General features: G+C 41.2%; 3 protein-coding genes across 3 annotated transcripts; 1 reads left to right on the top strand and 2 right to left on the bottom strand.

The window, feature by feature from the left end:
- Positions 1 to 1,386: 1,386 nt before the first annotated feature.
- LOC137900073 (stomatin-like) lies at positions 1,387 to 5,439 on the bottom strand. The gene is made up of 7 exons (XM_068744122.1): positions 5,267 to 5,439; positions 4,151 to 4,254; positions 3,943 to 4,015; positions 3,749 to 3,831; positions 3,457 to 3,660; positions 2,961 to 3,095; positions 1,387 to 2,849 (listed from the first exon to the last, which is right to left on the bottom strand). Exons 1-7 carry the CDS (start codon positions 5,316 to 5,318, stop codon positions 2,661 to 2,663), a joined length of 840 nt encoding a protein of 279 aa, XP_068600223.1. The 5' UTR covers positions 5,319 to 5,439; the 3' UTR covers positions 1,387 to 2,660.
- Positions 5,440 to 6,845: 1,406 nt separating this feature from the next.
- proser1 (proline and serine rich 1) lies at positions 6,846 to 14,863 on the bottom strand. Its single transcript, XM_068744866.1, has 12 exons — positions 14,819 to 14,863; positions 14,683 to 14,748; positions 14,242 to 14,310; positions 13,964 to 14,058; positions 13,716 to 13,809; positions 13,006 to 13,116; positions 12,813 to 12,914; positions 12,434 to 12,512; positions 11,473 to 11,565; positions 9,210 to 10,524; positions 7,080 to 7,224; positions 6,846 to 6,971 (listed from the first exon to the last, which is right to left on the bottom strand). The coding sequence occupies exons 1-12, from the start codon at positions 14,861 to 14,863 to the stop codon at positions 6,846 to 6,848; spliced, it is 2,340 nt and encodes a 779-aa protein (XP_068600967.1).
- An 823-nt stretch (positions 14,864 to 15,686) lies between these two features.
- On the top strand, positions 15,687 to 21,170 carry vps36 (vacuolar protein sorting 36 homolog). The gene is made up of 14 exons (XM_068744512.1): positions 15,687 to 15,817; positions 15,968 to 16,036; positions 16,164 to 16,234; positions 16,714 to 16,828; positions 16,978 to 17,067; positions 17,528 to 17,614; positions 18,017 to 18,049; positions 18,255 to 18,332; positions 18,562 to 18,696; positions 18,813 to 18,878; positions 18,963 to 19,027; positions 19,394 to 19,478; positions 19,614 to 19,690; positions 20,628 to 21,170. The coding sequence occupies exons 1-14, from the start codon at positions 15,722 to 15,724 to the stop codon at positions 20,707 to 20,709; spliced, it is 1,149 nt and encodes a 382-aa protein (XP_068600613.1). The 5' UTR covers positions 15,687 to 15,721; the 3' UTR covers positions 20,710 to 21,170.
- Positions 21,171 to 21,498: the final 328 nt, after the last annotated feature.

Genomic DNA, 21,498 nt, shown 5'->3' with positions numbered 1-21,498 from the left:
CAACACGTCAGGACAGCCAAAGGCCAGTAAACCAGTCAGAATCAGAAACACCATCACGAGCCATGGCATCCCTGAGATCGGACATACTACGGAGTGCCATATCTATAACGTGATAGTCAGCATCGTCGTCAGGAATCACAAATTCACAATCCTCACATAAGTACAACAAGTTGATCCCACCAGGACACAAACACCACCCTGAGGGGCGGCCAATAAGTGGTAAAATCTACAGTTTCAACTTGAAGTATATTTTTAATGACTCCTACTGAAGGAAACATTTAAAGTCTTATCAGCAGTAGATTTGGGTTTGAACTCGGGTGGGACATCAGAACCCCAAACGCAGTCATGTGGTTCAAAATGAGCTTCAAACTGGGAATTATGGTCTACTTGTGTCCCGTGGGGGGGGGGGGGATCTCTGAGAACGAACATGGTGGGGCTGGTTTTGTGTGGAGGACAGAATGAGTGTGTTGTCCGTCAGACGAACCGGGGAACACACACACACCCGACAACAGGAAGGAAGGGTGTCATAATACTTTATGACTACACAACCACATTCCACCTGTCAGCACATAGGAAGCCTGTAAACGGTGGAGTTAGCACACTGATAGCCGTAAAGGGCAGAGAACTTTGCTGTGACCAGTCAGTCATATTGGGAGGCAGACCGAAATAATACCAGGTGACGTTTTGTGTAAAGCGGTTAAGACGAGCGAAACAGGTGAGATACTTAAAGTGATGCCATATCAGTCTAAAAACACAGGAATGTACCTCTACTACGTAAATACATAGACAAAAATATTTAAGTATTTCTTATAAGATATAAAAAAATCTGTTTTGTTTGGGGGCCGCCAATGTTGTTTACGTCGCAAGGCATTCTGGGTGTGACGTCACGTGAAACGGCTGCAGCGCCCGGCTCGCTGCTATTGTTTAGCATGGCAGCGATGTTTCAGCAGCGATTCAGCTACTCCGTCATCAAAGACGTGAGGAAGAAGCCAGAGATGAAAATAGAAATGAACTTTAGATTTGGTCGTTTTGTTCTCCGTGGTGTCTGCGTCGCCATGCCAACAGAGAGAGCGAGAGCGCGCACTTCACTTGCGACCAATCTTCACATCCAGACCGGAATAATGAAAGAAACGGTCTCCATAGCAACCTGAGTTAGCTTAACGTCACTCGAGGTCAAGATAGCGAAACTATCTCTTCCGGTTCTCACTCACGTAAAGCTAATACTGTACAACAAATAACTGGCAGCGCTTCCTTTAGCTTTTTACAATAAAACAAGTATAAAATACATCCAAAAGCATTTTATACTTCACTTGTTTTTAGCTTTTACCCAGGTACCTTTAACAGATTTAAACCTTTTATAACGAATGAAATCCAATTCTTACCCATAACACATTGAGCTCATACTTTTTAAAAATCTATTTTCAATCTTTAACAGTACATTATGAACTTTATCAATACATTTATACATTTGTCTGGGTTACAAATAGTTATTAATTTTATTCACTTGCCACACTGACCCTCACTGTCAACACAAACATGACATTGAGAAGAGCACCAGCAAATGAAATGTGTAGAAATAACAAGAAAACATTACTCATGATAAAATGAGACAAAAAAAACCACATTGCACTTCAACCAGAGGGTTCAAGTTCAAGTTCCGGCCCAGACAGGAATACGGAGTGTGGACTGGTGGCTGGAGAGGAACCAGTCTACAGCCAGGGCACTGCCGAGGTGCCCTTGAGACAGGGCCCCTTGTCCTTATTTTGCTGGGGGCCCCCAAACAACCTGATTGAGGAGTTTGCCGACATTTTTAATGTATAATTTTCCCGAGGGCCGCGGCTCCAGTCGCCTTCATCCGCTCTCTGCGTGCAGGAGGGGGGTGTCCCTCCAGGCAGGGGCGGGCTGGGGTTGAAATTCAGCCCGGGAGCTCGGCTTGGAGAGGCCTTTTATCTGATCGCACAAAGGGCGCAAGTGGAACTGCAATTTTAACACCAATACATTATGAGCAGTATATCTAAACATATGAATGTATTTAATGGTATAAGCAATACAAAAAAAAAAAACATGCATCTTATCAAAATCTAAGCAAATATTTTGAAACAAGACTTCAACTTCTACTGACTTCAACTTTCTCTCCTGACTCGAACTGACTACTGGCCCAGTTTCCCTTTTCTGTGCATCTTGTACTGCTTTATCTGCATGAACAGAACGTCAGTAATAACTCACAATCACAGCGGTAAACAGGCCTGGTCTGACCATAATTATATACATAAACTACAAGGTGTAAAACTGTACTCTGACCCTACCTGACTCGTGTCATTGAATAGTGTGTTTTTTTTTGGATGAGTCACTGAGATGTCACTCCAGGTCCAGCAATGGTCAGCTGGAAGTGACTCACCCGAGAAGAAACGCCTTATCCCGGCCTTTCATCTACAGAGGAATAACTCTGTGGGATAACCTGCCTCAGTGTCCCTCTTATACTGACAGGAAGCAGGTATTTAAAAAGAAACATAAAAATCATTTTCGATCATAACTGTTGTCTTGTCTCAAAAGAAAGTTATATTTTTTTATTTTTGAAGATTATTAAACTCTTTGAGTGCCACTTTTTTTTTTCCTGACGAAAGAAAAGACTTTATTTTATTGGCTGAGTCACTGAGGTGTCACTTCTGCATGAAATGAGAAATGATATCCATGGGCAGCGGGAAGATGATCGTGGAGTTCTTCTCTGTTGCGATGGTGCCGAGAGTCTGCAGGTAGCGAAGCTGCAGGGCTGACGGAGACTCTGCGATCACGAGGGACGCCTCCTTCAGGGCACGAGACGCATTCATCTCACCCTCGGCTGCAATCACCTGTGTGTAGATCAAGAACTCCAGTTTAATGTTGCTCCAAAACTAACTGGAATCAAACCATCCAAGTCAGCACTTTATATCCACTGTAGTTGTTGTGCCACGTTTCCTGACCTTGGCTCTGGCCTCTCGTGTGGCCTCAGCTTCAGCAGCCATGGCTCTCTGCATTTGATGTGGCAGCTTTACATCTTTTATCTCCACACGCTCCACCTTGATGCCCCAGTTGTCGGTGGCTTCATCCAGGTTGGTCTGGAAAAGACAAAGGAGAAAGAGGGGAGGCCTACATTGATTAACTCCAACAGATGAAACTCACTCATAATAGTGTTAGAAATAGATATAAAGACCAGATGAAACCCAGGGGAATGTTTTTTTAAACTTTTGTTTATCTTTCTTTCAGAGAAATTTGAAAATATCAAACGTGTATTCAGCAAAGGAGATGTTTGCTCATAGATATTTTATATTGGAATTAAATCTACAATTGAAAAGACTCTTTGTGCGCAAATATATATCTTTTAAATCCCGTCAGTAGTAATTATGTACAAATATATTTTAGCTTCTGAAAAATCTATTGAAACCACATCTCAGATGTAATGAGAATTTGATTTTGTACCTGCATGCTGTGAGCGATGCTTTCACGATCAGACAAGAGCTCAGCCAGGTTCTTGGTCCCCAGGACATTTCTGAGGGTGGTCTGAGCCAGCAGACGGGTGGACCGGTTGGCCTCTCTCACATTGACCACAGAGCCAATGGGGTCACTGACCCGGAAGTACACCACTCCATCCACAGCCACAGTAACTGAGTCCTTGGTCAGGAGCTGCCGCACAAATATAAGACAGCCTTTGCCGAATGTTCACTATTTTGAATGACATTATGATATTTTGAACACATTTGTGTTTTTCTACCTCCTGAGGTGGGATATCAAATGAAACTGTTCGCAGATCTACTTTCACAAAGGTATCAGTGCATGGCAAAATAAAGAAGATTCCTGTGGATAAACAAGAAGACAAAGAATAATTTATATTTTGAAAAAGGAAATATATGAAATATCCTGTTTTTGATACACAAATGAGAAAATGTTTCCGTTTATAGCGTCTACCTGGTCCTTTAGCTTTCCTGTTTGTGATGCGGCCCAGTCGGAAGAAGACAGCACGCTCATACTCCTTAACAACCTGCAAAACCGGAAGACCACAACACAAGTTCTGTTATCAACATGATTTTCATGTGTGTGTGACTGTTCAAATGTGCAACAAAGGAAATTTTGGTTTCTGTTCCTGAATCCACTGTTGTTTATTGAGTTCACTCGCCTTGAGACAAAACCAGATGGTGAAGGGGAAAAGGATGATGACGAAAAAGCCTGATAATATGACTAAAGTCCAGCCGCAGAATCCCAGACCACCTTTTCGCTGAGCTGGAGACAAAGAGGACAACTGTGTATGTGATTGATATACAAATTAGTTTGGAACATTCCCGTGGAAGTAGGAGTCCCAAGAGAATGCCTTGAACTGTAGCTCACACCGGCCCCATTTAAATGCCTTACGAGTATTAATCCCAGAATGATGTTTGTAGATTCTAATATCCTCCGAATCATGACAGAATAATACTTGTGGTTTAATTAGTTTTATTTTTTACTTCTATGTTCAAAGCGTAGAAGTGACAGTGCTGAGAAAATAGTTTTTCCCGGACTATGTCGTTAAAACGACTTCACACGGTAGCTTCACCTGCTGCCACCATGTGGTTGACGACTGCAAATGAGTGCCTGTTGTGCGCATGCGCATACGAGTACTCCGTGGCATTACGGGAAAAGGTCATGTTTTTAGCATTTAATCTAACGTCTCACAAGTTGTTTGAACGACCAGTATCTACATTCGAATGACTTTATCAAAACGTTCGAACGTAGATAACTGGCAACAGGCAAAACTCTCACTTCTACGGTTCCGTATTTGTGCCCACAGTTCACTTTTGTTTAATCTGAGCTGAGGCAACAGAAAAATGATTAACTGAACTTGCGTTCAAATCATGTTTACAGTCTGTCATGATCCTTTTTGTCGCTGTGAAAACAATAATAACGCAAAGCTGCTCATGAGCAAATAAGTCCATGCTGAAAAACCTTCACAATGTAACATGATAGTCTCCTGTCCACATGACTTACATAGCAATAATACAGGCGGGTGTCTATAAAGGGGAAACACACGCGCACACACCTACACACACACACACACAAAAGGCTTTCGGGACACCTTATCCCAGCAACATGTGATTTCTATCTCCATGACAATACAGTTCTACTTTGCCCTGAGCCTCTGTAACTGCTTTCCAACTACGTAGGTCGGATAAAAATGATCTGCTCTCACCTCTCCCAGCATGGAGATACAGATTATAACATCAGAGAAGAAGAGTAAAGAGAATGTGGTTCATCTTACGTATTAAATCTTCATTGCTCGTTCCTCTCCTCTGGTTCACTGTTCTATCCATTTCCAGTTTAGTGTAGCTGAGGAGTCTAATTATTGTCCTGGTGTTTTTGGTCCTTTCTTCGTTTCAGAACAGAATGAAATGCTTAACTTTACATCAACTCACATCCTGCTAAAGTGAGAAAGTGTTTAACCTTCTTCAGATATTTTAAAATGAGCTCTCACTTGACTGCATTCATTTAAATAACTGGCCACACCTATGATCTGTTTGTTGGCTTAGTAAAATTCCCCTGACTGAGAAGCAACACCTTCACCTGTTGGAATTTTACAGATAGAAAAAAAAGAGGGGAATATTTTAGATAGCCTGTAGAGTTCTGAGTTTCCTGTGATCCGGTTTAGTTTTATGGCGACAACAGCTTTAAATACAAACTCAATTATTTGATCACTATTGAGTTTAGCATTTATTAATTAAACTAGTCTTTGACTTTACTTCTGACTTTTACTAAGCTGATAAAATAAAATAACATCTGCGACAATGTACCTTTAACAACAGCAGATCATGGGCAAGTAAAGTGATATAAATAAACCGTAGTTTTGTCAATCTCCAGACATTTTATTTAAGGGAGTTTCCTCATAGCTGCAACATCACACATATTCTAGATACAGGCCTGCAAGCAGCTGTTTATTGACAAAATAATAAAAAATAAAAAATGAGAAAAGCATAACAGTGTAACAAATAGTTTTTCCATTACTTTCAAAAAAATAAAGCAACTGTCTCTGAGTCTGTTGAAGTTCATGTTAAATGAAATAAAATATTCACAATGCTGCAAAGCATTAGCAAAGAATACAGTCATTAGACAGCTCAAGTCCACACATCGGCTGATAAATGATCTAGGTTGTACTATAGCAGTACACACAGAGAGATATCTGTCCAGAAAAACTCTGTACACATACAAATTGTAAACTGTTGACAGCTCCGTAAATATTGAATGAAAACAACACATTTGCCTTCAGCACAAAAACGCTTGATCTGATCTAACGTATGGTTTGAATTAATGTGGCCTGCTTCAAAACACAAATCCACTAAATTTCTAAATTCATCAAAATGTGATGTCGTAATACAATATTCAAGTGACAGTCCAACCGGTATCATGAAGAAGTCCTATCAAATGGGAGTGGACACAGAATACAACAAACAGGATGCAGTCGTGGACATGATATCATGTGCCTTTGCTAGTTTATCCATCATTCATGATTCACTAATAAATGTTAATAAACCTGATTAAAAACAACCAAATCCAGCTAAGATTAAAAATCAAAGTCTACTTGTAAAATCTAACAACTCGGACAAAATCTTTCACGCCTGATGACCGTGAATAAAAGGAAGACTTACACCATCTCCGCCTTTATCAGCGCATAATTGTGTTCCTCGTGGAGTTAAGCCACTCTGGCTGTAACATACACGTAACTGAAACTGTCCAATCTGGCCTGCGTGACTCAGGGTTCAAGGTAAAAAAAAACATCTCTGGGGTGGGGCGAGGTGTGTGATGGGGCGGGGGGGGATGGTCAGATTCATAGCTTGTTATGGAAATCACTGCCAACCCAACTGGGGGTGCAGGCCTGGCTGGATGGCAAAGGGGTTTCCTGGGCCTGGAGGGTAGTTGGTGAAACTGTTGGGCTGAGGAGGAAAGCTCTCCAAAGCAGATGTAGTATGAGCCTGAAACAAGAGAATGAAGAGTCGCTTTGCAGCAGTAGTTTTATCAAAAGGACATTTAAATACTTCTATTGTGTGAGAGTGTGTGTGTGTGTGTGTGTATGAGTCTACCTGCAGCAATGCAGATTGCATGGCTGGGTTATGGAGGCCACTAAGGGCAGCAGGGGAGGCAGAGGGAGCGAACCCTGGCACCCCAGGGAAGGACAACAAGCTGGGGAATCCACTGCTCCCTGGAGGCTGAAGCCCACCACTCAACCTGCAACACACAGAACCACAACCATCAAACTAATATCAATGGAATTATAAACTCTACTATTGACATCATACTCCATGTTTTATTTATTTGAGCATCAAACATTAGGCATAAATTCAAATGAAAAAAAAGAAAGCAAAAAAATAAATAAAATAAAATAAACACTTTTTCCGAAACATACATGTTTAAGATGCTCAAAGGGAGTAGGATGAAGTGTGAACTTATAAAATCCTACCCCCCCTACTGCAACAAAATGCTACTAACAGCACTTGCATTCTCTTTTAAAGTTAATGCGATAAAGTTTTTTCTCTTACTATTGGGACCTAACGAATAGTAGTAAAGGTGGTGTCTAATTGGATTGGTTATGCTTCTATCAATATATAAATGTAGTATTTTTTTTTTTTTTACACACTTTTTTCCCCCCAATGTCCACCTTGCTTGTTCGTTCCTTAACTTTTGTCAAATGGAAATCACCTCTTTAAAATGCTGATTAAAGGTGCGACTTGAGCTCACAAAACACGTTCGACAGAGTTACAGAAGAAACTGCCAAAATGAATAGGTTGATGAAATAGAGCTGTCAGAAAAAAACAGACATGAAGTTGGCACCTGACGGGAAGGAAAAGTAAAAAGGGACTTTACGCTTCATAGGTGAGGTAGTTCCACTCCGCACACAAAATTAATGGATATAATTAATGACATTATTATCCTCAGAAGTCAAGATGGGTGTCACATGATGTAATTAACCTCGAGCAAACCAGGTCAAATGGGTAAAGAGTGAGTGAGGGTACAGTTTTTTATTATAATAATAATAATAAAGGTATGTTCTTATCTCTCAAAGTGTTATTTCTACAGTTGCATCGTCAAGGGTTCTTCAAAATTCAGAATGAAATTCTTTTGTGATCGTTGGTTATGGAGTAACTTGTTGAACTGCCTAGAAAATAACTCCTCACTTGGTTAAAGCTTGAATATCTTGCTCACAACAGTTTGCTGAATTATTTATTTCTGCCTTTAGTCAACTGATGTTGTAGGAAAAGATGTGAATTTGATGTGTGTGCAGTTTCTGTAGAAGAAAAACACGAGACGCGATGTTTGACAAACACGGGGAGCATGGCAGAGATGGACGGATGAAGAATGTGAAGCTTTTAAGGCTTCTTCCTGATTCTACCGGAAGAAGATTGGAAGCTTCACAGCCTCAACTAAAGACCCTACCGGTGACATCTAGTGGTCAGCTGCTCTTATAGCAGCTATAAACTGAAATAATTCACACTAACGACCAGTTGCCTGTTTGGATTGAGATAAATTATTTAGCTTTCGGCTGAATATTGGAATTATTTTTGTTCTCCAGTCCTCCCCCTCCCTGGTTCCTTCTTCTAATTGAAAATGTGTGTTTCCAGCGCAGCGTGTCATTCCTATATGTGTGTGTTCATTGTGTACTGATTGTACCTGCATTCTGCTTCCTGTAACTAAGAAGGGAGCAATGGCAGCGCGGCGGCGTTCGCTGCAGCCCGATGGTCACTCATCAAATGTAATGTCGTTATCGTACCGTACTTGTGCTCTGCTGACAATGACAATAAAGTCTATACCATACCATACCCCAATCCCTATTTTTAATCCGACCCCTTGTTTTCAAGTCCCCTCACTTTTGATTTGCACCTCAACACAGAAAAACAAGAGGAAGTGGTTGAAATGATGCACCAGTCTGGTCACACACTCCCACAGCAGTTTGACAGCAGATTTCGTTTGCTTGGATTGTTCATGCATCCCATGAAACACTAAAGTAATCTGGTTCTATACAAGCTTGTTCCTCCCGCCATTGCCCAAAACAGCATGAGAATAGTGGGTAAAACATATAAATAATGATTTTTCAAGTGAGCGTTACAACATTCCGATTATATTGGAATATCAACATTGATCAAACACTCAAATTCTCAATTAATTTTTGGCTTTGTCTATATACCTTTGGTACAAATGTATAAAGAATCACATACCCAGGCTGGAAGTTGGAGCTGAATGCAGATGCAAAGCCTGGCAAAACTGCTGAAGGTGATGGAACTCCTGCCGCGGCTGCAGCTGCAGCGGCGACTGCCTGCAGTGGTGCCACCGATGCCACTGAAGCTGGAGTAGCCCCTGGCAGTCCCATGAAAGAAGACAAGGCAGGGCTGCCAGCACTGTGCCCTCCCGAAACTCCCAATCCTGGAAAGGCAGCAGGCCCAGGCCCAGGCGGGAGGCCTGGGAATATAGAGGGGGCAGAAGTGAGGCCCAGACCGAAAGGGGAAGCTGCACTGGGTGCAGCATTGGGAGCCAAGCCTTGGTGGTAGATGGAAGTTGGGGGATGGTTAGAAATCCCGCTTGTGGGGGGCATTGCAGGCATGGATGCAGGGAGGGTGGAAGGAGGGAGGGAGGAAGAAAGGGATGGAAAGGGGGTCAGGCCAGGATAATGAGGCAGCACTGGGCTTGAGGAGAGAGCTTGAAGGCCCGTAATAGCAACAGGACTGGGGAGGGAGACTTGAGGAGAACCCGAGGGGTGCGACAGTCCGAAGGACCTTGCAAGGGCAGCTTGTGCAGATCCTGGAACCACCAGGGAGCCGACACATGGCGTGCCAGAGCGAGAGGTGCCCTTGAAAGCAGAGGGCACGGGGCTGTTACTCCCACTGGTGCTAATTCCCGTGTGTCTGTTCAGAACTCCAGCCGTAGCCATGGCAGCTTGAATCTGTGCAGAATGAACTGGGGAGGGTTTGGGACTGGAACCTGGGGTGGATGGCCCAGGAGTGAGAGGTGGTGGTCCGGAGGGGGTGCAACTGCGGATCACAGAGCCAGAGGTGTTACCTGCTTGTGCGTGTATGCCAGGAAGGGCGGGGGCTGATGAGTGGTCTGTGTTAAAGCCTTTCTGCTGAGTCGAACCCATGGAGTTCATCTGAGAACTACACGGGGTGCTTGGTCTGGAAACAACATGGAAGGGGGAGGAGGAGAATCCACCTGGGACAGGAGTTCCACAAGGCGTACCTGAAGGGGTGTGGGCTTTAATGACAGATGAGGGTGTAGGGGTCGCATGGCCACTTGGGGTCTGTGGTCCCGCCTTGATCACAGACGGGGATGGAGCAGGGGAAGGAGAAGAAGCATTGGGATTGTAAGAGGGCACCATGCCGGGGAAAACGGGTGTTATGGGTGTTGTAGGAGTTTGCTGGGCAGGAGAATTCTGGGGTGCGCGGGTAGGAGTAGAAGGCGTGGATCCATGAGGAATGAAAAGTGGCCCGCTGTTTACTCCAGGTGTGGTCTTCTGTGGATTGCCTGGTTTGGCGTAACCTGGAGGGAGAAAGAGATCACAGTTTGTGCAAAAACTAGCATCATATGGCATGGCGATACTTCTTATATATTACCATATAATTACATTTCATTATTAATGTTTTTTTCCTAGATACATTTCAAATGGAATAATAGGAATAACTTAAATGTCAATAGCATGGTGAGACAGCCAGGGCAAAGAGGAATGGCCAGAGAGCATCCCGGCGTGCAACTTATAGAAATGCCGAAACATTTCAAGATCGTATCCTGCCTTCTTCTTACCCTTGGGGAAACATGTTATATGCTACTTTGACCTAATGTTGAGTTTCCCCACCCAGGCCCTAAAAATGTATTTCAACTGCCAAAACTGATGAGGCAGCAGCATTCAAATAATGTTGTCCAATGCGGGGCATGTTAAATGCTAGCGCACAGAAAAGAGAACAAAGAAAAACAGAAATGACATTAGTTTGAGTCTATTCCCAGCCCATGCAAGCAAATACCGTACCGGTCCTCCCAATTCACCAAAACACACTTGACAATGACTGACCAGAAAACAGCAGCACAAGGAAGCTTTAGTGCAATAAAACAAGCTTCCAAGTACAAATGTTACTGACTGCCGACTGTGGAATTTTCCCACTCTGTCTTCTTCATCTGCAAAATAACACTAAAGCTATCGCTTCATATCAAATATAGAAAAATGTGATAGAATTGAGTGAAATTAAGGCTCCCCCCCCCCCTAAAAATGATGATTCAAAAGCTCTCTAGATTCTCTAAATAAAGGAATCCGATACCCCCCCCCCCCCAGTGCAATAGCTGCGTATGTTTCTGGTCACTCAGTGTATGTAGGCCAACAGAAATAAGCACATTCTTCTCTTGATAAAGGCTGAGAAGCGCTGGTAAGCAGCATGCTAGGCAGTTAGTCAGCAAGCGTGAAGGCATGCCTATATGCTGCCGCACACACTCTCATACCTGCTACTTTGTGGGTAGAGTTGTAGGGGGGAGGGGGCACACTGGCTCTTATAACCCCTCCCACAGAAATATGGCCTGCGTTGTTGTATGCACCTGAGTAGCAGTTGCACATATTAACAGTTTCCACCACACACACACACACACACACACAACCATAAGAATCACCCTTCCAATCTAAATAAGAGAAAAAACAGAAGAGGATTACGGCCACATGAAAAATTTCCCTTTAGAATTCTGACTAAAATCAGAAGTTAAAAAAAAGAGCGTTTTTCAGTTTTGAAGACAGAAAAAAGTTCCGCGTTCTGACTCCTCTTAGAATTCTGCCTTTGTCTCAGAATTCTGATTTTAAAGTCAGAAGTAAAAAAATAAAAATAAACTTGGAATAAACTTGTTTTCAGATAGAAAAAGTTTATAATTCTGACTAGCAGACTTTGTATGTTCTCCCTATGTCAGCGTGGGTTTTGTCCACAATCTCCGTTTTCTTCCTGCTTTGCCAAAAACATGAAATTTAGGTCAATTGATGACTCTAAATTGTCTGTAGTGTATGAGTGTGTGCATGAGTGTCTGCTTGTCTGTGTGGCTCTGTGATGCACTGGCGATGCACTTGGGGTGTTCACCCTGGCTCTCGCCAATAGTGAACTAGGATAGGATCTAGCAATTCCCGTGAACCGCAAAGGGGAAAAGCAGAAGAAAATGTATAGATGGGACTTAATTCTCAGAATCCTGATGGTAAAGTCAGAATAGAAAAGCAATAATTGATGTGGCCCTAATCCTCTTTCCATTACAAATAATCCAAGATTGTAGTTAAAAAAAACACACACATTAAGTGCACCCAAAACCACTCCACTCCACTCCACACAGAATGATTGATTTCCCAATTTTATCAGACTCTTTTCAAACCTTTTCCTTGTGGCTTAGGTTTTTTACAGTGTTTGATGACTACCCAGGGAAATGTCCTTACTTGGGGCTATGGTAGCATGGGGTCGGCAGGGCGGTATAGGGTAGGGCACCGGCCGATGAGGGTTGTAGGTTGATGGGAACTTCACAAGGGGGAAGAGAAAAATAAGCCGTTGTTACTGACACTGCTGGTACAAAAACAAGCAAATCATTTTCTGATTCTCTCAGCAACTACCAACAGCACAGGAGCAAAGGGAGAATCTATTCATTCGTTTAGCCTGACCAGATCACAAGTCAGTCTTCACTATCGTTTACATTTTGACAGATATTTCAACAGACCACCCACCGCAGTGGAAAACTAGCACTGTCCATGCATTGCCAGACTGAGCCACCTCCCGCCTGGCAGAGGATTAAAATCTATCGATTCCTAATTGCATACTTACAGGTTTAAATGGTCCAATGATTCGTGAAGCAATTCCCTTCCCATCCATATTGCTAGCGGGGTCATCTTTCTTATCTCCATCTTTCTTTATTGGAGGTATTCCCTGTAATTATAAAACACAATTTGAAAAATATTGCATGGACCAGTTCATTTTTAGCAAACCCAAAGCAGGCCTACAACCTGCACATACTCACAGGGAACGTGCCGCTGATCAGGCTGGGTCTGCCTTTAGGGTATGGATTTCCCGGTATTATACCACAGGAGGAGATCATGGCTACAGGAGCCTTGCAACCAACCTTACAGACCTTATGAGATAGAAGTTGCATCATTTAAAAATTGCGTGTGTGCATACTTGTTTGTGCTGCATTGCATTTAATATAATAATAATAATAATACAATTATTAGGGTTGTTAAAAACAATGCATTAACAGACAAACATCCACCCATTTTTTGTAAGTGTTATCCCAAACAGGGTTGCAGGAGGTTAGGCTTGCCAACTCAGCTCACATTGGGAGACAAGGAAGACCCTCAAAAACTAGCCAGTTCATCACAAGCCCAACAACATACTAAAGAAAGATTCACATTCCAACTTATGGCCATCTTAAGAGTTGTCAATTCACCAACACGGCACGTGATTGGACTGTGGGCAGGAAACCATGCTGATCACGCATAGTTGTTATCAAAAAACAATTTACATCACCTTTTCAATTTTCTTATCGCATCAAACACTTGTCTCTGTATATCTAACTGCCAATAATTCTTTCTTGAAATTTTACAGCAACCAAAGGGATCCCACAATGACCTTTTGATACCAATACATATGTAACAGTAATACAGAAAAGGCTTTCTAGGCTGAGCTACCTAAAGCTAAAACAAAACAACTAGGTCAAATTCGACAACTTACTTGTTCCAGTATCCTACGAGCTCGCTTTTTCTCAGACAAGTGTATTCGAAACAGATCCTCCACAGGTCGATAATTTTGGGCATCTGAAATGTTCCTGTATTGGAACAAATTACCAGTAGTTGACTAGTAACAAATTAATCCAACAATGTCATGGCCAAACTGGCTGACATTACAAGACAACATTTGCCTTTTATATATAATATTTTACGATCAGTTCAGGATATGATGATGATGATGTTTTCACTCACAAAGCTATGAGTTCCAGGACGATGAGCCTGTCCTTTGAGAAGGTGAAGCAATTCAGGATGTTTGCAACTTTTGTTGTCGGAATTGCGACCATTTTCTAAGCGACAAAGGCAGAAACATGTTTAAATGACACTTGTGAATGAAACACACAAATGACTTTACAAATTTTTACACATGCGTTTAGAAATGTATTTAGTTAAACATAACTTGATAATATATCATAAAGAATAAAACTGTTAATGCAAATAAACATTGCTACCAAAAAAAATAGGTTACTCACATGTTGTAAAGCCTTAACTGCTTTTATCTGTGGCTCTGCCCATGAGAAGTACTTCAATATCTCCATCACCTGCAGATGTTTAGGACCACCTTACAATAGCAGTCCAATGTTCTCTCATATGATTAAATGAAAGGACATGACAATTATGAATGCCATTTTTAAATAATAAAAAACAGGAAAGGAGTTTTCCTCTTAAATGTCGCCATACCTGAAGTCATGTAATACATACAAACCTTTCTGTAATAATGTCATTTTACACATATATTGCAAACTTTTAAAAGCAGATCATTAAATTTAAATTAAAGTGCAATGGGTGAAAGATTAATCAGGATCTGAAACTCACAAGGTGCAATAAACTGATTTTTTTCATGTTATGTGTGGGGGGAACCTGTCCGAGATCAAAATGAGTGTCGTAACATGACAGTGTCGCCGTCTTGTTACCTGTTCACTGGAGAAATATCCATGCACCTGCTCAATGCCTTTAATCCGCTGATCGGTCAGGACGCACTGAAATACAGAATGAATTACAAAGACCCGAAGTTAACCAGACAATCAATTTAGGATTAGGAAAGCTTACCTTCCTGATCTCATCCAAGACAATATCAAATGATTTCTTATCCATTTTTGAGATAAATGTGCGCCTTTGTCAATTAAAAAGTTATTACTGTACACTAGACAAACGATAATTGCACCCTTTACAACACAACAGATAAGGTCATACAACAGAACGTATTCGGATGACTCTAAGTCCGAGTGTTAAGTTTAAGATTCAATGCTACTGGTTTAAATTCATAATGCTGCAAAAGCATCGTTTGCAAAAAGGGATATTCGTATTAAACAATTAGCTCTGTTAAAAAGCTGCATGATATTTGCGGTCCTTTGCCACGTTACAACTTCCCACCAGAACAATGAATTCAAACCATGAGAAGGAAAAGCTACAGCGCAGCAAAACCTGTCTGTACCAGTTCGCCCACAGCTAACAACAAGCTAGCCAGCTACAATTGCCCTAATTCTGAACGTAGCTTAATAAAAGACGCAAGAAATGCAAATAAAGATGTTCATCTGTCTATTCAAGTAAAATTCTATTCAGCTAATGTTGATGATACTGATAGCGACGACAGAGTGACTATATTCATTTCACACAACCCCGGGAGGAATAGCAGTCTTGCTAGCTTCCAATGACAGCTGGCGCTAGTAACGTCAACATAAAAAAGGACCCGTATTAGAATGAAAGGATGCCGTGTAGAAAGTTAGATAAAATGTAAAAACAAAACTACAATAGTTTCATTAAAAAATGTATTTTCGTTAAGATTATAACATATTATTATTTTATTGCTTTTATATGTTTTTGTTCTATAATTCTTTTTAAATATCAAATACTAAATTGAGTCAGGCTATTTTTTTGACAGCGTACAGGAAGTAAACATAACTGCATTTCAAGTAGAAAAAAAAGTGTAGCTAATTTGTTGTTATATTGAAAATGGATCGCTTTTCATGGTCAAATGGGCTGTTAGAAATAAATGAAACTTTAGTGATTCAGCAGCGAGGTGTCAGACTCTATGACGGCGACGATAAGGTATGCTATTGGTTTACTTTTCGTTAGTAAGGTACAATTGTGACCACTCGAGAAGCTAAAACCTAATAAGATTGAATAATGCTCTCAAGTTGATGTTGAACTGAAGGTTACGTGGGAGACTAAAGGAAAATAAATGTATTTTCCTGTCAGGCTAAGTTGGATACTGGAGTTGCCTTGTTGAGCACTCATCGGTTGATCTGGAGAAACGTAAAAAATCAGGTGAGAGAGCAGTTAATACCGCATACTTACCACACTGATTCGATTGATCGAGAACTGCAGTATTGATCATAGACATTTTCGTTAGAATTGTGTGTGTTTACTTCTGCGTTCCTCTTGTCGTCGGCAGGAATGCTGCATATCCATGCCCTTATCCCAGTTCATCTTCTTTGAGGAACAGGCTGCAGGAATAGGAAAAAGGTGAAGTGTCAGTGGCGTTCAGTAATAGCAATTAGATCTAAGATATTACCATTACCATTACATTAGAAAGGAACACACAACATTTTTTTGTGTGTTTTGTATGTGAATGCTGTTTGGACCCCCCTAAAAAAAACTAAATCAACAGCTGACTATCATGATCTGTTGTTTGAAAATAACAACACATTTTATCTGATGCTGGCTCAAGGGTACATGAATTTATTATGGAAATTTGTTCACATAATAACGAGTGGTTGTTTTTTGTGGAGGTCTTAACCCCCTTTAATTCAAAGGCCTTGGAAAAGTTTTTAAATAGACCTTGAAGTTGTTGTTTTTTCATTTTTGTCAGACTCTGACTTCCACAGTCAATAAATGCAGACAACAATACTGCAAACAACATTAACTCCAGTTTACAAGAAATAATTGATGCATTTCTAATTTATTTCACCATAACTATTTATTGTTTATCATTTATCCTGTAGTGCAAAAATTGTTATCCACCTTCACCCCACACCTTCCAACAAGGAGCCTGGTCCCTATCAGCACAGCAAGTTCTCCTTCATTAAACTGTCCTTCAAAGAACATGGGCAGATTGAGGTACTCTCTGTCATGAAAGTAGTCAAAAGGGTTTTCAGTATTAAGTATTTGTAGGTATTGTTTGCATAATATTAAGCATTCCTTAATTCTTTGGTGTCTGTGTTTGATCATTCATGACCTGGAATTGATACGCAATCGTGTGCTTGCAGTTTTACAGGAGGCTTACTGAGGAAATGACTCAGAAGAGATGGGAGAACACACCCGTTTCACAATCCATCTCCACAGGAACTGGTACTCAGGTCAGAAGATGAACAGATACTTATCCTCAATCGACTTGAATCTATTCCTTTCCACCGTTTGCTAAAGAATGAAGTTGATTAACCTGTTTCCACTCCACATAGACCGTAATAATCCAAACTGTTACGCAACATGTGATACACATGGCAGCTACTTCAGTTCATATTATGGTCACAGGATGGCAGTGTTGTTAAATTTAGGAATGACATAAAAATATATTTTAGAGCAGTATCTGTATGTACTATGTTGAATTGTAAATAAAGTTACTTATTGCTATTTTACTTGATATAGTGTAATGTTTCTCTAAAGTGCATTGTACAATTTTGTACATATAAATGTGAAGTGATAATGAATAAAATTTACGTTTTTCTTTGATAATGTTACAGCGGTTGATCCTCCTCACGTTTTGTTTTTTTCCTTGTCATTCAAAGCTGTAAATTGCTTTTTTGTACTTTTGTATAGGCAGGAAAGACTCGTGCCGTGGGAATTGTCGGCATTGAGAGGAAGATAGAGGCAAAGAGAAAAGAAACAGACAAAAACATTTCTGAGGTATTGTGAAGCAATAGTACTGACTGTCAGAAATACTCAATGTCAGAACGGGAAATGGCGATGCTACTTTAATCTACAATTATACATTTGAATGTGAAATAAATATGTTCTTCCGTCAGCTTCCTCTGAGCGGAAGATTTCTGTTATGAGGAAAAATGTAATTAAAAGTGGAAAATAATTCCTAGATCCACACAAAATTGAAGTTGGTTCTTTGCTGACCCACACACCAGACTTCTACTAACTCTCAAGCGCCTTCTAATGATCAAAATAAATAAATACCAGACACAGGATATGTTTGTGTAGTAAGTAAGAATGTTATTTAAATGATCTCCGCTGCAGTTCTGTGTAAATATTTATTGAGAAACTTCTGAGTATTATAACCCATGTACTCACTTTTTCCAGGCCTTTGAGGACCTCAGTCAGCTAATGGTGAAGGTAAAGGGAAACGTGCATTTGTATTTTAACATTTTCCATAAGATGTTGACTTATAGTTTCTTTTCATTCACCTCATTGAAGTCCACTTACATTTAATGTGTTGACGATTAAACTGTATCATCCATGGATATCGAACTTGTGTTAAGCTTGTATGCTCCCATGTGGCAGGATTTGCTGAATGATCGTCTGCTCTTACTACCAACAGGCCAAAGAGATGGTGGAGCTGTCCAGATCGATAGCCAACAAAATCAAAGACAAGCAGGGAGACATAACAGAAGATGAGGTGTGACGCACAACTGCTGTAGTTTAAATTCACTGCCCATATAGTAAAAGTTGTGATCAATTACATTACCTACAATACTCCTCACACTGACTAGAACACATAGTGTGTTGATGATGAAATCTGATGTGCATGAATACAACATTCCTATTACCGGTACTGCTATTAAACCATTAATTTTGTTTTTGTCAAGTAATTTGCTATTTATTAAGAGTTATGCTTGGTTTTACAGACAATCCGGTTCAAGTCGTACCTACTGAGCATGGGTATAGCCAACCCTGTTACCAGGGAAACACATGGATCAGGTACACATTACCATTTGCAGCTGGCTAAGCAACTGGGAAATATGCTACAGGCCCCTCTGGAAGTAAGTGTGAATTTTGAGTTCCAAATATTTTCTGCCTACTCGGGCTATGAACAGATGCTCAATTCAACCTTGCTTACTTTGTTGTCTTTACTCCATTTCTTCCATTTTTCTCTCAGGAGCGTGGCGGCATGATGGCTCTCACTGAGGTTTATTGTCTTGTCAACCGGGCTAGAGGGATGGAGGTGATGCACACATTCAGGCTACTCTCAAAATGCCTTTGGTGGTCTGTGTGATACTGAGCGTCCTTTTTTGTTTTCTCTCCACAGCTTTTATCTCCAGAAGATTTGGTTAACGCGTGCAGGATGTTTGAGTCTTTAAAGCTCCCACTGAGGTGACTTTGAGTGCTGTTTAATGTATCTGTGTTCGTATTGGTACGTTAAAAACCGGGTTCTGTGTTTACTGGAGGAGTACATGGGGAAGGGTTGGATGTTTCGCAGAGGCCAGGCTCTTCCTGTGTGGCTTCCTGTTGTTGGAAGTGGTGTCCAGCCCTCTTCAGCAGTCATTTCCTGTCACTTCCTGGGGTTTCAAAAGAAGCACTGGCCTGTTTCCTTTGCCATGCTGGTCTTAGTAACTCCTCGATTGGTCGCTGCGCTTGAACCATTTTTTTTTTTTTGTATTACTTTGATCAAAGTTTATTTTTGCATAAATCTCACACACATAAATAATCTTTCCTTCTTTTGCCCTGTCCACTCTGGAGGCTGCGTGTGTTTGACAGTGGTGTGATGGTGGTCCAGCTGCAGTCTCACAGTGAGGAGGAGATGATATCCTCAGCGGTGGACAATGTAAGCTTTACTGTTACAAACAGTACACTGATTGAACAAACTGCATATATGGTTAACAAAATACATATAAATAAACTGCAGCAAGATTTTTTTGTTTTTTTACATGATTCACCTCTTCATCTTCCTCATCCTCAGGTGTCAGATAAAGGTTCTTTGACAGCAGAGGAGTTCGCGAAGCTCCTGGGTCTATCTGTACTTCTGTCTAAAGAGAGGTACATCAAAGACTCATCGTGTCAACCTACACTTTAATGCTAAAGGAATTCACCCGCCTGCCTTCAAGCAACTTGAGCTTTATCCCATTCTTAAACCATAGGATTTAATATGTCGGTCTATTCTCCAAACTGTTCCTACAAAGTTGGGAGGATGGAAATGTCTAAAATGTCTTGGTATGCTGAAGCACTGAGAGTTCCTTTCACTGAAGCTAAGGGGCCGAGCCCAACTCCCTAAAAACACCCTCCTCCATGAAAATGGAGGTACAATGCAGTCAGACAACCGCCAAACCCAGACTCGTCTATTCGATTGCCAGATGGGGAAGCATCACTCCAGAGTACTGTTCTGGACACTGGACTCCCGCTGTTCTGGAGTCCAGTGTCGGCACGCTACAGCTGCTCGGCCATGGAAAGCCATTGCATGAAGCTCTCTGCGCACGGTTCACGAGCTAACCTCAAGATGACATAAAGTTTGTGGATGTCTGTAGCTGCTGATTCTGCAGAAAGCTAATGACCTCCACACACTATGCGCCTCAGCATCTGCTGACCTCGGTCTGTGATTTTACAGAGTTGCTGTCATTCCAAATCGCTTCCACTTTGTTATAGTACTAGCAGTTGATTGTGGAATATATACCGTAGTAGTGCGGAGACTTCACGGCCGGACTTGTTGCACAGCTGGAATCCTGTCACTGTATCAAGGTGGGATTCACTGAGCTCCTGAGAGCAGCCCATTCTTTCACAGATGTTTGTAGAAGTGGTCTGCATGCCGAGGTGCTTGATTTTATACACCTGTGGCCATGAAAAGTGATTGGAACAGCCGAATTCAATGATTTGGATAGCTGAACAAATACTTTTGGCAATGTAGTGTATTTTACTACACGATATAAAGTGAGATAATTCATGTTAATTTCTCGGCCCCCTCCTCTCTGTTCCTATGCAGGTTGTTGCTGGCTGAGAAGATGGGCCACCTGTGCAGAGACGACTCTGTTGAGGGGCTGAGATTCTACCCCAACATGTTTTGACCCGTTTGCCATCATCGTTACGATAATGAGATAAAACAAGTGCAGAGGTGAAGAAGAGAGCTGAACTCCCACTTCTGATCGACTGGATGGTGCTGTGACATTACGTGTATAAACTGAGCAGGCATACTTCTGCTGTTTTTCCTATCCAGTCTGATGAATATCGATTATCGGTTGCCGTTCTTTCAGTGATGTTTTTAAATCCACTATGGGTGTCAAGCGCTATTCTCTCTGTGTAGGTCTGAGAGAGGGAAAAAAAGCCTTTTCCAGTTCAAGAGTTCTATGCAGAAAAGTGTTGACAGTTTTGCTGTATTTGGTGGGGGGTTATCAATATTATTGGCATCAGTCTGATATTGCATTTCATTGATGAAACATTTTTGGGTTGTTATTACACCTTTTTAAAAGCAGCATAAACTGTTATGAAAAGATACAAATGTTTTCCTAAGTAAAACAAAAATACTTTTATGCAATAAATGATAGGAATCAAGCTGCTGTTATGTTTTATCTTCTAAGAAGATAGAGAACATGCTCACATCTAAATACCATACTGACTTTTTCCCCCTTCAAATCTCGTACATCCTTTTCTCTCCAAGGACTTTGACTCTTTAGACTTTGTCTGTGATGCATTAGTCTGGTTGTTGCTGAATGTAACACCAGATTCTCGCTTTTTTGAATCTGAAGTGCATCACTGTTGGAATTGTGGTCATGCAGTTCTTTATTGAGCAGACCAGTGATGGATATTTCATCTCCAAAGAAGCGTCCTGTTTTGTGCTGGCTACACTGCAGCTGATT

The sequence above is a fragment of the Brachionichthys hirsutus genome, chromosome 10 (assembly GCF_040956055.1).
Source record: "Brachionichthys hirsutus isolate HB-005 chromosome 10, CSIRO-AGI_Bhir_v1, whole genome shotgun sequence".
Taxonomy (NCBI): Eukaryota; Metazoa; Chordata; class Actinopteri; order Lophiiformes; family Brachionichthyidae; genus Brachionichthys; species Brachionichthys hirsutus.
The sequence above is the reverse complement of the archived record's forward strand: the minus strand, read 5'-3'. Positions and strand labels throughout refer to the sequence as shown.